Below are 15,242 nucleotides of genomic sequence, written 5' to 3'. Positions count from 1 at the left end.
CACAAAAACTCTCTGTGCTGAGTTTCATCCTCTGGGAAAGATTGATTCCAGCACCTCATTCCTTTATCTGCATAAGGGTGCTTGAAGGATAAAATGACGCCAAAACGAGAAAATGCATTGATAAAGTGTAGAAACATCAGATAAATGTGAGTTGTATTACATAAGAATTACCGCAGCCCAGAATGTAAGGTGACACCTGTAAGCTGTTAGCCAGTCGTGTTAGTTTAATTTTTTTCCCAACTGTTGTCCAATATGCTGGTTCCCCTGAGCTAGTGCCTAAACCTTTTTAGGTAATCTGTTCTCGACTGTGGAATTTAGGCCATGCAGATAGCATGCAGGGGAAGGAGTAGATTAAATTTCCACAGCAGAGTTCTTCAGTGGTTTATCTGATATGTGTGTGCATGCGCGCTAAGTCTCTTCAGTCGTGTGTGACTCTTTGTGACTCCATGGACTGTAGCCCGCCAGGATCCTCAGTCCATGGTATTCTCCAGGCAAGAATACCAGAGTGGGTAGCCATGCCCTTCTCCAGAGGATCTTCTGGACTCAGGAATGGAAGCCGGGTCTCCTGCATTGTAAGCGGATTCTTAACCGTCTGAGCCACTAGGGAAGCCCAGATATATTGGTAGCCATCTCTTCCTTTCTGTCTCAGAAACTCTGCTGGGGACTTTCTCTAATTCAAGAGACATCTCTTTTAGATAGACTCGGGTCCACAGACATTCAAGTGATCTCTGGAGAGAATCCATGAACTTAGACAAAAATCACATCTTTATTTGCATCAACCTCTAACCGAGTGTTAGCATTTCCTTCAAGGGTAGGTGGAGGCACATCTCTTAGCTTCAACAACAGACATTTTTTTTAATGTTTATTTATTTGGCTGTGGCGGGTCTTAGTTGTGGTATGTGGGATCTAGTTCCCTGACCAAGGATTGAACTCAGGCCTCCTGTATTGGAAGCATGGAGTGTTAGCCCCCAGACCACCAGGGAAGTCCAACAAAAGACATTTATTTCTCACAGTTTGGGAGGCTAGGGAGTCCACAGTCAAGGTGCTGGCAAATTCAGTGTCTGGTGAGAGCCCGCTTCCTGGCTTATAGACACCTGCCTTCGTTCAAACATTCTGTCCGTAACAGCAAGGAACCCGTTATCAGCAGTTCCTGAGATTGTGGCAACAACAGAAATCACAGGTATTTTTATATATGTCCACGTTTCGCAGATTATCTACACACTCATCTCCAGTTTGAATTATGCTGGGTATGTGACCTCCTCCTAAATTGTGTTATTTAATGCAGAAAGAAGCATGTGTATCACTACATCACAATGCTTACAACCCTTGCACTAACTGTATAGAAATGGAACTGCTTTCATTCGTGGTCCCAGCTTTTTTGTTTTCTGCATTTATATAATTCTGAGAGTCTAGAGGTTTCCTTAGTTCGCCCTGGCACAAAAAGAGTTAAGAACCCCTGAAGCTTACTCCACCCTGACTCCCCTCCCATTTCCTCAGAACCAGACACTGCGGAGTGAGGAAATGGGACTAGATTCACTTTTCTTCTTTCTTTTTTTTTTTTCATTTTAAAACTTGAGTTACAATTCACATAATATTAACCATTTAAAAGTGAACAATTCAGTGGCATTTAGCACATTCGCAGCCTGGTGCAATCACTGCCTCTAATTAGTTCCCAAACATTTTCATCACCCTAAAAGGAAACCTTGGACCTCTTAAGTCACCACACCCTTTTCCTCCTTCCCCAATTCCTTGGCAACCTCTAATCTCCTTTCTCTTTCCATAGAGTTGTCTCTTCTGGATGGTTCACATAAATGGAATCATATAATACATGGTCTTCTGTATCTGGCTTCTTAGCAGGTTTTTAGGGGCCTTCCATGTGGCAGCATGCATCAGTGCTCCATTCCTTTTTATGGCTAAATAATATTCCACCATATGGCTAGACCACATTTTATTTATCCATTCATCCACTGAGGGACATTTGGACTGTTCCCACTTTTTGGCAATTGGAATAGTGCTGCTGTGAACCAGTGTACAAGTATTTGAGTACATGCTTTCAGTTCTTTGGGGCACTGTTATCAGCAATTGAACAGGGATTCAATTCTAAAAGTAGAATTACTGGGTCGTATGAACATTAACTATTTACCTCTGTGAAGAATATGATTAACTTTTAAATATTTAGTTAAATCTATTGCTAAAGTGAGATTTGGTCATTGTGGTGTCTGGGAATTCCAGTTGTCCATATCATCTTGACCCTCTCAGACAGTTCATTCCTGTCTAAAAATGGCATGGCATAAAGCTGGAACTCAGTTCTCTCTTTCCTGGTGCTTTCATTTGCTCCATGTGTTGCCTTTGGGTGAAAAGATGACATCCTCCTCCTCATCTTCTTGCTTTGATGGAAATGATGCCTATGAGGTTCTTTCCCTGGGAAGGCTCCAGGGAGACTTGGGGAAGTGTGGGTGGAGATGCTGGGAAAGGCTTGTTCCTTCATTGGCCTTGGTATGTGCCAGTCAGTTCTGATGCGCAAGTAGGCCGATCACTGCAGGCATCCCTCGAACAGGAAAAATAACATGGAAGAAAAGAAGGGAAGAGAGCTGGCATATGCATCAGGCATAGCTCCTTGAAAAAAGGCAGTGACTACCCCAGGCTACCACCTCCAAGTGCAACTTTGAAGCTTAGCAGAGGAGGGAGAGGCTGAACCATCTCATGTATACACTCAAACCTTTCCACACCTGGGCAGCTGAGTGGTCAAGATGAGAGAGGGCAATCCAGGCAGATGAGTCAGTGGACCCTAGGAAAAGCCAGGGGCATTGGGAGCACAGAGGGAATGAGAACGAGAGGGGCAGGACTGGCTTCATAACTTGGGGACACAGTGCAGAATGAAAACATGGGGCCCTTGGTTCAAAATTATTAAGACTTTCAAGATGGCGGTGGCAGAGCGTTAAGCGAAGCACAGTGCCTCTGTGAGTGTGGGGCCTCGTGCAACAGCACACATCACAGGCCCCAAAGATCCAACCTAGGGGAGGAGCAATGGTCAGTCATCCAAGAAGCCTGATTAGGGCCCATGTGAGGTGTCCCCCCAAATTTGGGCCACCTGTCCATTGCCCACCTCAGCTTCATTTCTCTCACCGTAAAGCCATTAGCCACCTTCTGCTGATGATGTGGGAACTATATTCTATAAAAAAAGCTTTGGTGTCCTTCAAAGAAGCACATTAAAATACATGAACACTTCCTACTTGCTAATGATAATTCGACTTCACAGTGGAATAAAAAGTTTCATTTTTAACACAGAAGGCCATGGGCTGTACGTAATGCCTCCCCTTTCAATATGTTATTTGACCTACTAATTTTTTTTTAACCACCATAATATGAACAACTGCGGGGAAAAATATTAAAGTAGTGAAAAGCTGTGTGAAACTGTCAGTGTTCATGATAAAGAATCATTACCGCGACTGTGTCAGGCTGTGTCAGAGGAGGCAAAAAGCAGATTGGGTTACTGTAACAAAATCATTTGAAAATTGGAGCAGGCAAATTTTTAATTGATATGATCTATGACTATGATATGTATGCTTCAATGTTTTAGTGCTGGAAACCCTGGATGGTTTCTTGCGATGGAACAGAACTCTACCCTGAAGCGGCCTACAGAACAACGAAAGGCCTTAGGGTAGGTTTTTAGAAAAGTGTTGTGTTTCAATGAGGCAGTTTCTGAGCCAGCTAGTCTGAGTTCATACGTTGCCTCAGGCTCACTGTGTGGTTTGGAGTAAGTTATCTGATTTCTCCAAGACTCTTTCATTGGCAAAATGGGGAACCTTAGGGTGCCTCTGTCAGATGTGTGCAAGGATTTGGGGTGGTACATGGAAAGCTCCCCTGTTTATGGCGAGCCCTCAAAAGACTCTTGGCTATTATTATGGGCATGACTACTGTTGCCGTTGGTTTTGTTGTGCTAGTTCTGGTTGTTGTTTTTGTTGTTGTTATACCCTCTGTCCCCTGCCTGCTTTACAACTTTATTTCCTTTCAGTTTTTCCCATTCAATGCAATCCTGGGCGAAAATCTTTGTCCCCTGCGCATATTGGAAAATTCTCTGCCTTCTTATTGTTGCCCTTGCTGTGAGGAGGCCAAGTAACCACTTGGAGGGGATGTTGTAGAGGCGAATTCAAGCCACAGAAGGGAACTGGGCGGAATGAGATCCCCTGGAAAGTTCCCCTCGGCTCTAAGTTTCCATCAGATCAACAAAGTGGACAGGGAAGTTAGCAGCCCCCAGGCCGACCTTCTTGAGAGTGTTCTCTGACTCTCCTCTGGTCTCCTGGCAGCATCTCCTCCTTTTCAGCCCCTCGCTGGGGGCACCTTTGGTTCCCTGGCACTGAGTGCAACGTGGAGCCGCCCATGCTGGGGACTCCGGTAGAGATAGGCCTCCGTGGGATGTAGACATGGTAGACAGACCTTGAGAGATAATCTCCAGCAAATTACTTAGATTCCCTGAGCCTCAGCTTCTTCAGCAGTAAAATGGGCATATTAGTAGCCCCTGCTCAGGGTGAGAATTAAATCACATGTTATACACAAAGGGCTTTTAACCAAGGATCCAAAATACATAGCGAGACCACTAAATATCACCTCCCTGTCATCACGGTGGGGTGGGGGTGGGGGCTCGGGCTGTGTCTTTAAGGGGATTTGGATGAACAGATGCAGCTTGTGGGGCCACAGGGGAAGGTGAATCAAGGCAGGTAGGGGCAGATGGCAGGAGGCCCAAAAGCACGGACCAAGCGACCTGGGCCTCAGAAAGCAAAGAGTTGGGAGCCCCGCTTCATCTCCATTCCTTTTCCTCTTCTCTGGTCAGTGCTGTACGCAAAATCACTTAAAAATAATAGGATGAATTTTCCTGAACTCAACAGACCTCAAGGCCTGTTTCTCCAGCTTTGGAAATAGCTCCAAATCTGTGTCCGGCCCACCCCGGAAAGCAACATGAAACACAGCGTGCCCTGACACCGCTTCCTGGTTCCACTGGGCACGGACTTGAAGCTGGCCACCTTCCAGGGCAGGCTCTCTCTCGACACAGTCTGCACGGGGTCTGTGGCCCCCAGGATGAGGAAGGCAGGGCTGGGGCCGGGTGCGCTGTCTCCTCAGCTTTTGCTGGAGAGTGGCCGAGCACACCCTGCTTGCTGTTCTTTGGTCCCTCCAAACCGCGAGCCTTTTCTTGGGCTTGAGACCTCCCACCTCAAGTGGTGGCTCAGCACATGCTAACCCAGTTATGGACGGCAGCTTCTAGGAGGCAGGAATGACTCCCTGACGTCTAAAACATCAATACTGAAAGGACTGAAGTGAAGAAAGCATGGTGGCCTGAGTCACAGGGGCAGAGTGGAGTTGAGTCAGGCACAAGGGCCTTCTGCACTGAAGCCAGTTAGTCCCAGGTCGTCCTTCACCATTAACTGAGCAACTACTACATAACCAGGCATTGTGGGAAACAAGACAGCTTGCCCCACACTCTTCCTGCTGGGTCTCAGGTGCAGACTTGGGGTCTGGGGCTGAAGAATTTTCTCAGCATGTACCACAGAGTTGCTACTGGCTGAGTTTTCACAGCCCTGGATATCTAAGCCTCAGTTTCCCCACCTGTAAATCTCTCCTCATGGAAAGGCCCTGGGCAGGAAAGGTGAAAACACATGTAAAGCCCCTACTACAATGCCTGCCTGGAATTATTTTTTATTGGCTGAAAAATTAGCAAAAGATCTCACGAAAATCTCAGTCAACTGGTCCTTTATAAGACAAAGAACTAATATAAAATGTGCAGTCAATTCCAAACACTAAGCATTTTTTTTCCTCAACCTTCCATCCTAAATAATAATAATACAAAGCAAAACAATAGCAACAGTGTCACACACTGTCTGAAGCATTTTGGTCTCCCAGCAACCCTGCGAGTTTAAGGACTGACCAAGCCCATTTTGCAGACGAGAAAACACAGAAAAATTCATTCACAGGCCAGGGTCACACAACTCTGAGGAATATTCCTTGAGTTCACATTTGCTTCCATCTGCCTCCTGCTGCCCCCTCCATTCTTTCTAGCACCCCAGGCAAGTCAGGACGTCAGGGCCAACACTCAGGCCTCTCTTCCTTTTAGAGAGCCGCCTCCCCCACTTTCCCTTCCTTTCTATCGGTATCTAAACAGACAAGCAGCAGGAAAGCTGCCATTACCTAACTGGAAAAATGCTCCAGGCTTCTGCAGACTTCTACTCCTGCATTGCCTCGGCAAGGCCTATCCCTCTCTGAGGAAAAGGTCTCAGGGAGGAGCGGGGAGCCTTAGTGGCGTCCCCTTGTGATCCGGAGACTGAGGAGGAAAGAAGTGATTTTTGACAGCGGCTGGGTGAGGGGAACTGGACTCTCCAGACCCCAGAGAAATGGTGTTGGCACGAAGCAGCTGCCGCTGAAAAGGGCCCCAAATCCACCCTGAGTTTCCACGATGAAGTGGACTCACCGACCAGTCAACTAGGGGAAGGTCAGAAGGACGTGGAACCAGAGAGGTGACATCCTGTGCCTGCCTGAAGGCTCAGTGCCCCCAGTTCGGGAGCAGAATGGCTGCCCGCCAGCAGAGCAGGAACTGGGGAACCAGACGGTCACCTGCTCCCCACCACGAAGAAGGAAGTCTAGTGGACGAAGAAATGGGGAAGTCGGAGGTGCTCCTGCTGTTAAGAGTCTATACAACAATTGATTTTAATCCCCAGTGAGACAAAAGCCTCTGCCATAAATGAGATTAGCAAGTGGTTTCTAGAAACATTTTCTGAGGGAGAAGGAGTAGGGGAGCATTGCACTGCCAACTGCTTTATCTGAAAACCTTCGCAACCTGGCTTTTTTCCCCTTCACCGGCCTCGGGCAGCCCCACCCCCATGGTATTTGTAACTTGTTTCAGCCGCAAGGGGCGGGGGTCCCTCGTGTTCACAGAGGTGCCATTTTGAAAACTGCTCCACTCTACCTCGAGCTCCCATGTTTCCGGATGTAACTCAGATACGCACTTTAAAATGGAATCCTGCTCAAAACAGTCCCTTTGAAATACAGAGTTCGCCTTTTCAATTTAATATTCAGGTTTTAGACATAATGGGACCGCAGCCTTTGGCCTTGTACCAGGGCCTCCTTAGCAATCACTTTTATAATTTAGGGAAATAAGTAAAGGAACTTCCCCCTTGTCCGGCAGCAAGTCAGTAGCAGAGCTTGAACTTGAGACTTAATTTTTCTAAGAGGGAGGCGACGTACTCAATAAATCCCTGAAAAATTAACCACCAACTAGCAAATATTCCGGATATTTGGTTTGGATGCCCATCACAATTACAGCATTGAAAAAAAAAAATAGGCGTGTTTCAGTGAGAAATTTTTCTTTTAAAAAATCACTTAAGGGTGCTTTACTTCCCAGTCAAGTCTAGGAGAATGCTAGCGAGGAGACAAAGAGGGCTAGGGTGGGGCATAGGGCTTCCACTGGTCTGAAAGCTGAGTCACAGGAATCGCAGCCCTGCAAGTGGGCGAGGCCGCGGGGCGAGGCATACTGCACCCTGGCTGGGGGATGTCTGCCACGGACAAAGGCAGTTTCACAGTAAAGGAATGCCTGTCCCGCTAGGTACCACCCAGGCCCTTAGTTATCACGCTCGGATCCCCAAGGGCCGGTTTTCACGGCCGCTGCAAAAATCCACGCATCTAGAACCGACATAAAGGGGAGGGGGATGCGTTACGAAGGAAGTGCGGCGGGGATGGGACGCTTTACGCGCTTTATTTTGCCGCCCTCGTCGTGGCTTGGTGCATGGGTGGACGCGGAGCCCCCCCCAAACGCCATGCAGGCCCCGGACGCCGTTCCGGAGACGAAACCCGGCGCAAAGGAGTTAAGCGGGCGGGCGGGTGACGTCACCTCATTTGCATAGGAGCGCGCATATAGCTGCGCCCGCCGCGCCCCGCTCGGCACTCGGTGGCGGCCACAGCGCAGATTCGACTTCACTCGCTCGCAGTTCGCTCCGGTGAGCCCCGGGGCCCTCTACCTCCTGCCCTCCGCTCCCCTTCCCGCCCCGCGCTCACCCCCTCGCCGCCCGCAACCCAGCGCGAGGGGTCGTCCTGGGAAAATGCTGCTCCTGGGGAGCATGGGGAATGCTAGACCGTTCAGATGGGTAATGGGGTCGGGAATTCGGTGATTTTTAAATATGTTTTAAAACTGGCTTTTTGCTATTGCCGTTTGGAAGAGAACAGTTTTTTCTCTTTCCTACTCTCAAAGGCATTCTGTGTAGTCTCTTAGGCGTTGATGAATCAGGAATAGAAAGATCCTTTGTTCCAACTCACACCCACCCAAGCCCGGAGCTTCAGACTCACAGTTAATTTCTTTCGCCTCCGGTGGCTTCGTGGGCTGTATGTGTTAGGTTTAGGGCTGCGGGGCTATATTATGAAATCTTGAAAACGTCCTTCTTGCAGGGGGACGTGTGCAGAGCTGCCGAATTGCTCCTAAATGGAGATCCTAATCGATATAGCTTTGTGTGCGGCTGGCTGCATTGTTGGCGAGAGGGAGGAAGCGGGGAGGGCGGTGGTCGGTGGCGCCCGGCCGCAGCTGCCGCCTTTGTGAGAAGAAAAGAAAAAAAGAAAGCCGCATGGCTCGCGTCTTTGGGGAAGAGGCCAAGTATAGAAAAAAAGAAATATTTTGTGCAGCCTTGGCTTCATTTTCAGAAATCTTACTCGATTTTCTTCCCCTTAAACTTGAAATGACTTCACTTTTATGTTGAAACGCCGCCATTAATCGGCGGTGATTAATTTCACGCTTGCGAGAGATTCCGCCTCCTAACGTGGGTGGTCTTCCCAATTTGGCCCCTCGCGTTTTGAAATCCTAAAGACAGCGGGAAAGCGCTCTTCTTTTTTTTTTCCCCCTGTAGAAAGAGGAAGATGTTTAGCCTTGAATGAAAGTGGTAGGAGTTAAAAGTGCGTCTTCAGGCAGGAGACAGAAAGGCAGAACGCGTTTTCTGAGCCCAGACAGACGAGGGGGTAGGTGGCTCACCCTCAACCTCTTGGCTTTGTACCTGCAGCGCCCTCTGCAACCATGTCTGACAAACCCGATATGGCTGAGATTGAGAAGTTCGATAAATCGAAATTGAAGAAAACGGAAACGCAAGAGAAAAATCCACTGCCTTCGAAAGAAAGTAAGCCACCCCCCTTCTTTCGAAAACGCTGAGCGGGAGTGGCCGGGTGGGTAGGAGAGGATGGGAGGGGCTGGGAGAAGAATTGGGGTGGGGGCAGGGAGTGTGGGAGGAGCCAACAGCTTTTTGATTCTGGTGGCTTGCAAAGGTTAATTTAAAACTGCAGCCAACAAACAATGGGGTTTAATAATTTAATGCAATGTTTAATATTCCATATTAATAGGCAGATGCTGGTAGCCTTTTATCTGTACAAATGTTCTGTTTTGTATAAGCATTGCATGATGGAATGCCTATTGGTACTTGATAGATTTTGTATGATAAGGAGAGATGTTTTTCAAAAGAAAGGACTGTAATCCTATGTTACTCTATACTGAATTCGCATCTTCACCCGCTCCATCTTTTTTCTTTTTCTTTCCCGTCACAGCGATTGAACAGGAGAAGCAAGCAGGCGAGTCGTAATGAAGTGTGCGCCGCCAGTATGCACTGTACATTCCACAAGCATTGCCTTCTTATTTTACTTCTTTTAGCTGTTTAACTTTGTAAGATGCAAAGAGGTTGGATCGAGTTTAAATGACTGTGCTACCCCTTTTCACATCAAAGAATGGAGAACTACTGACAACGTAGGCCGCGCCTGCCTCTCCCATCTGCCTGTGTGGCTGGCAGGGAAGGAAAAGAACTTGCATGTTGGTGAAGGAGGAAGCTGGGTGGGACGACAGTGAAATCTAGAGTAAAAAGCTGGTCCAAGGTGTTCTGCGGGCTGTAAAATGCAGTTTAATCAGAGTGCCATCTTTTTTTGTTGTTCAAATGATTTTAATTATTGGAATGCACAATTTTTTTAATATGCAAATAAAAAGTTTTAAAACCTGGCTGGTGTGACGCTTTGGTCTCTGAAAGGAGTGGCTTACTCAGATGAAATCTTGGTAAAAGGGTCCAAAATGGGTGACCTGGGGAGTGATAGATGACAAACATCTGGCAATTTGGGTAAAAGACCAAAATGGGTTTCATCTAGGTATGTGAAATACTTCGTCTACACTGGGTAATTGGGAAATGGTTCATTTTCTTAGGCTGATTGAATTCCTGGTATCCGGAGTTGAGTGAAAACTGATAAAAATATTTGCAGTCCTTTACTTTTAAAGGGTTTGTTAAGCCTACATTGAACTTCTCATCTGATCAAGAAACTGAAGGTGGTATAATTCACAGCACACTACTTAAGGTGTCAAACTTGGCATATTTAGCCAGTTACCAGTCTTGTCATATACGGAAAAACGACATTTTATTTAACAGCTGCTTTATAAAGGGTTGAAGACGTGCTTCTTTGTCTAATGGGTGATTCCAATTCGAATTTAATATTTAAAGTTTTTTGTAAAATAAGTGCATTTAGGATTAATAAATATGACTTAAAATTCTCAATCTAGATAATGAAAGAAAATCTTCAAATTTAAAGGACAGCCGCTGGGCAAGGATGAAATTGTGCTGTGTAAGTCCAATAGGATTTAATGGGCTCACCCTCCGGAGCTTTACCTTTTTTGAGTCCTTGATAACTTCTCAATTACTTGAATACCTATATTAATCCATGGGTAAAAAAACTCCCAAGTCCTTGTTCAAGAGGCATATAAGGTGCAGAAAGGGAAATAAGATAGCAGGGTTTTAAAGGAGAAGGGATGTTTTAAACGTCAACGGATTCCTCCTTTATATAAGGAAGGGCGCAAATATTTTTTAAAATACTAATTTTAAGTGGAAACAGCATTTAATGATAATTGATTTAATAGTTCAGCAAAGCTGAGATGCACAATGCAAATGTCCAAGACATAAACTATACCCCCACCAAAAAAAAAACTGACAGGAAAATACACATTTTTAAGGAGAGGGGCTGGAGGGCACATTGTTGATTAAATTGGTTGATTTCGTTTCCTTTTGCTCAACACTTATTTTGAGAAAGGCACAGGAAACCATTTACCTGTGGTTTATAGACAACCAGATCATCACCAAGAAGCCTTTATTTGCTTCACAAGGGCAGGGATAGGTGCAAAATCGGCGGCTGCAAAACCTGGAGGGCTTCGCCCTGCTGGATAGATCAAGAACCAAGCAGCGAGCACAAAAGTCCGGGAGCCTTCTCAAGATGGAGTCCGCCCCCTCCTCCCCAGCCCTGCGTGTTCTCTTCCTGCCTGTAAGGAAGGGTGTGGGCAAAATGAAAATGTCCAAGGAACAAAGATAAAACCAAGCTCAGGTGTTTACTGACTGCATTTTTCAAACAATGCCAAGATGAAATCAGATGGTAAGAAATGCACACAACTCCAGTCTTCCTCAGTTTTAAAATAAAAATGAGCATTTAAGGGGAAACGGGTGAGTCATGAAATCAAGTGATGGGAGAGAAGACCTTTCTCTCCCGGGACAACAAAGCTCAAAGGTAGCCAGAAAAAAAAAAAAAGTAAAATGAGAAATCTGGTAAGGATTGAATTTTGCCTGCTTGGTGTGTGGGATGGCGAAATCCAAAAGCTTCTGCATGTATCTATCACATTGTACACTTGCTGCTGTACATGGAGGTGGGGGTGGGGGAGAGACGCTGCTTTTGTTTTGTTTTGTTTTTGCTGGGAAACGGAGAATTCTCTTCCCAAGAGAGGATCTTTGCAGAGGGTTGGGGTATTTATGAATCAGTTTGGGGATTTATACCCTCACTATTGCGTTTGGAGTGGACCGTGCTTTTCACAAAGGGGACCTGAGGGTCACCGTTAGAATGACGGTGAGAGTCTTAGACCCTCTCCCCGCCAAACCCCCAGAAACAATACAAGCCAAGGGAGCTTATGTAAAAGTTGAAGGTTGCACCGTCCAGTCTGGGCTGGGACTTCTGTAAACTTTGAATTGAGCAGGAAGAATAAAGCAAAAATAGAGGAAGTAAGAGGCTCACAGACAGAGGCTTGGGACAGAGTCTTATTCATTTCTAAATCTTACAAATGCCTCAACCATCACAGCCACCCTTTTCAGTCTTCAACGGATACAGTTTTCAGGCTACTTCATTCTTTCAGGAGAACAGCATAGTCTTGGGGCTGATGTTGGAGGATTGTATATATGGGGGAGCTGGGGGGATGTGTGCAAACTTACCAAACGTGGAACTCCCTCCGCCCCCAGGGCCTCTTCCATGCCTGATAATCATTGCATCCTCCTCACGGGCCTTGTGAATTAGACAGCGTCTCCTTGAAATGTACCGGGAGGATTTATTTCCCTAAAGAAGCGTCTTTAACTCCTCAAGACACCAAAATAATTTTCTATCCTTTCTAAAAATGTATGGGGCCAATTTTGTGCTTGCTTGAAAAAACAGTGCATTTTGCAAACAACATTATGGCCAAAAAATAAAAATCTTGATCTCCTTTTAGTTCAATCATGTAAATTGAAAACATTGTTTCATAGCTTGAAAAGCGCTTCACGCTTATTTACGCTGGTAGCATTCACTGGCCTGGCAAGAGAATAAGAAAATTACCCTCCCCAGTCCCTCACCCCAATTTCTCACTTTTTAGAGCGGCTTACACACCAATCTAAGAGAATGAAATACACCAGTTTGAAGTTCAACTATATTTTATTTGCATGTAAAGAGAAGGGATTGAATTACAAATTGAAGATACAGATGTTCCATGAAGTAAGCTAAGAATAAAATATGTCTGTGACCTCTATTTACCTGGCTTATTTTGATCTTGGATACGTGTATGTTTTTTTATCCCTCTAGTCACACACTCATGCTGGTACCAGCCCAGCTCTTTTGTGAGCAGGGTCCATGTAGTCTGTGTTCCCATTTGTGTATTTTTTCTTCTACGTCCAATAGCGTGCCTTGTGTAGTGGTGGACAAATACTAGGGCTTCAGCAAACCCTTTTCCTCTATTAACTGATGGCGATCTCATTTAACATGTTTTTGAACATACTTTTGAGTATATGAATAGCATGCTCAAAACATAATTTTAATATATATATTTTAATATATATGCAATTTTATATACAATAATAGGTATACAATTAAAAAAATATATATATATAGTCTTGCCTGGAAAATTCCATGAATGGGGGAGCCTGGAGTGCTATAGTCCATAGGGTTGCAGAGAGTCGAACACAACTGAGCTACTGAACATATATATACACACACATATATATATATGTTTGCTTAGTCGCTCAGTCATGTCCAACTCCTTGCTATCTCATGGGCCATAATCTACCAGGCTCCTCTGGCCACGGGATTCTCCAGGCAAGAATACGGAGTGGGTTGCCATTCCTATTCCAATATATATGTATATGTATATGGTAGTGGTGGTTTAGTAGCTAAGTCATGTACAACTCTTTGCAGCCCCATGGACTGCAGCTCGCCAGGCTCCTCTGTCCATGGGATTTTCCAGGCAAGAATACTAGAATGGGTTGCCATTTCCTTCTCCAGAGGATATTCCTGACCCAGGGATCGGACCCATGTCTCCATGTCTCCTGTCTTACAGGAGGATTCTTTACCTCTGGGCCACAAGGGAAGCCCTGTGTGTGTGTGTGTGAGTGTGTATGTGTGGGTGTCTGTAAAGTTAAGTTGTTAGTCGCTACATTGTGTCCAACTCTGCAAACCCATGGACTGGGGCCTGCTAGGCTCCTCTGTCCATGGAATTCTCCAGGCAATAATACTGGAATGGGTTGCTATTTCCTTCTCCAGGGGATCTTCCTGACCCAGGGATTGTACTCCAGTCTCCTGCACTGCAGGCAGATTCTTTACTGTCTGAGCCACCAAGGACACTACATATATTAATGTCTCCTTATTAATCAAGGAGACTATACAGGGACATTCTTCTCAATACTTATTGCTAATACACACCTAAATATAATGAAAGTAAATTCACAGGTAATGTGGAATCTCCATTCATGAAATTTAATACTTCTTTTACAAATATATTTAAAGAGCTTTGAATGCTAATTTGCCACCATCTGTTGTGAGCTGGTTTTCAATCAGTGCTTGTAACCAACTCCATAATATTAAGCCAGGGCGCTGGATCATTCATTCACTCCACCCATGTTTATTGCTTGCCCAGTACATGCCAGGCATTTTATTTGCCACAGAGATTGTCATAAATAAAATGTAGCCTCTGCCCTTGTGTGTCTTCCCTTAGTTCAAGATATCCTTTTTATCTCAACCTGAGTAAAAAATGCTAAGAAAGTATTCTTCTCCATTTTTAGGGTGAATGTCGAACCCAAAGGCTTTGTATTTTTAAGTGTGTATGAAGATCTATTCTCTGCTTTGGTGTGGACTTTTCCCCAAATGTCTGTATAATGACTCCATTGAAATCCCTCCGAAAGCTCAAGGGTGAGTGATATTTGATGGAAACCACCTGATTCTTTGCATCACAATCAAATATTTTTCAGCATAGAAAGATTAGGCATAGTAACTCTTGCCTCTCATCTGACAGTCTTTTATGAGAAATGCCCAAGATTTAGGAATGGACTGGCTGGATGTTATTTTAAAATCAGTTCTACGATTTTATTATTTAGATGCTGAATTTCCAGAGGAAGACTTCTCTCTTTTTTTTAACTTTATTTTATTGAAGTATAGTTGATTTACAATGCTGTGTTACTTTGAGATGTACAGCAAACACACACACACATATATCTTTTTTTTTCAGATTCTTTTCCCTCATAGGTTATTACAAAATATTGAGTATAATTCCCTGTGCTATACAGTAAGTCTTTATTGGTTATCTATTTTATATATACTACTATGTGTATTTGTTAATGCCAAGCTCCTAATTTATCCCTTCCCTTCCCCTCAGCTTTCTCCTTTGGAAACCATAAGTTTGTTTTCTATGTATGTCCAGAGAAACACTTCTTATTGCTAAATTCTTACCCTTCCTCTGTCAACCTTCTTTCTCCAATTTGACCAAGACTGACAGGGGCAAAAACAATGATCGTTCAAATTTTGAAATCCCTCAGATGGTATAGCAAAATGGCGACCACATGAGGATATCTTTAAGCCTAGCACCTGGCTGATGGACAGCTGGGTCACTTCCATTTAGTAGGACCCCAGAACTTTGAGCCTCAACAGAGAGGGACAAGTTATGTTCATAATCTGTTCAAAGCAGTTGAAGCTATTCT

General features: G+C 45.0%; 1 protein-coding gene and 1 long non-coding RNA gene across 2 annotated transcripts; one reads left to right on the top strand and one right to left on the bottom strand.

Annotated features, from left to right (window-relative positions):
* Window positions 1-755: 755 nt before the first annotated feature.
* LOC112582337 lies at window positions 756-7,684 on the bottom strand. Its single transcript, XR_003106876.3, has 2 exons — window positions 6,461-7,684; window positions 756-2,548 (listed from the first exon to the last, which is right to left on the bottom strand). It is a non-coding gene; the product is annotated as an uncharacterized LOC112582337 (long non-coding RNA).
* A 162-nt stretch (window positions 7,685-7,846) lies between these two features.
* Window positions 7,847-10,006, top strand: TMSB4X (thymosin beta 4 X-linked). Its single transcript, XM_006077057.4, has 3 exons — window positions 7,847-7,982; window positions 9,030-9,143; window positions 9,565-10,006. The coding sequence occupies exons 2-3, from the start codon at window positions 9,044-9,046 to the stop codon at window positions 9,597-9,599; spliced, it is 135 nt and encodes a 44-aa protein (XP_006077119.1). The 5' UTR covers window positions 7,847-7,982; window positions 9,030-9,043; the 3' UTR covers window positions 9,600-10,006.
* Window positions 10,007-15,242: the final 5,236 nt, after the last annotated feature.

This window comes from Bubalus bubalis, chromosome X (genome assembly GCF_019923935.1).
Source record: "Bubalus bubalis isolate 160015118507 breed Murrah chromosome X, NDDB_SH_1, whole genome shotgun sequence".
In the NCBI taxonomy this organism is placed as follows: Eukaryota; Metazoa; Chordata; class Mammalia; order Artiodactyla; family Bovidae; genus Bubalus; species Bubalus bubalis.
Note: the sequence above shows the minus strand (reverse complement) of the source record. Positions and strands in the feature narration are given on the sequence as shown.

What these genes read in the sequence shown, in the direction of transcription:
- TMSB4X (XM_006077057.4), top strand. Translation starts at nt 9,044, where the DNA reads ATGTCTGACAAACCCGATATGGCTGAGATTGAGAAGTTCGATAAATCG. An exon ending in TCCACTGCCTTCGAAAGAAA is followed by an intron (nt 9,144 to 9,564) that starts GTAAGCCACCCC and finishes TTCCCGTCACAG; the next exon opens with CGATTGAACAGGAGAAGCAA.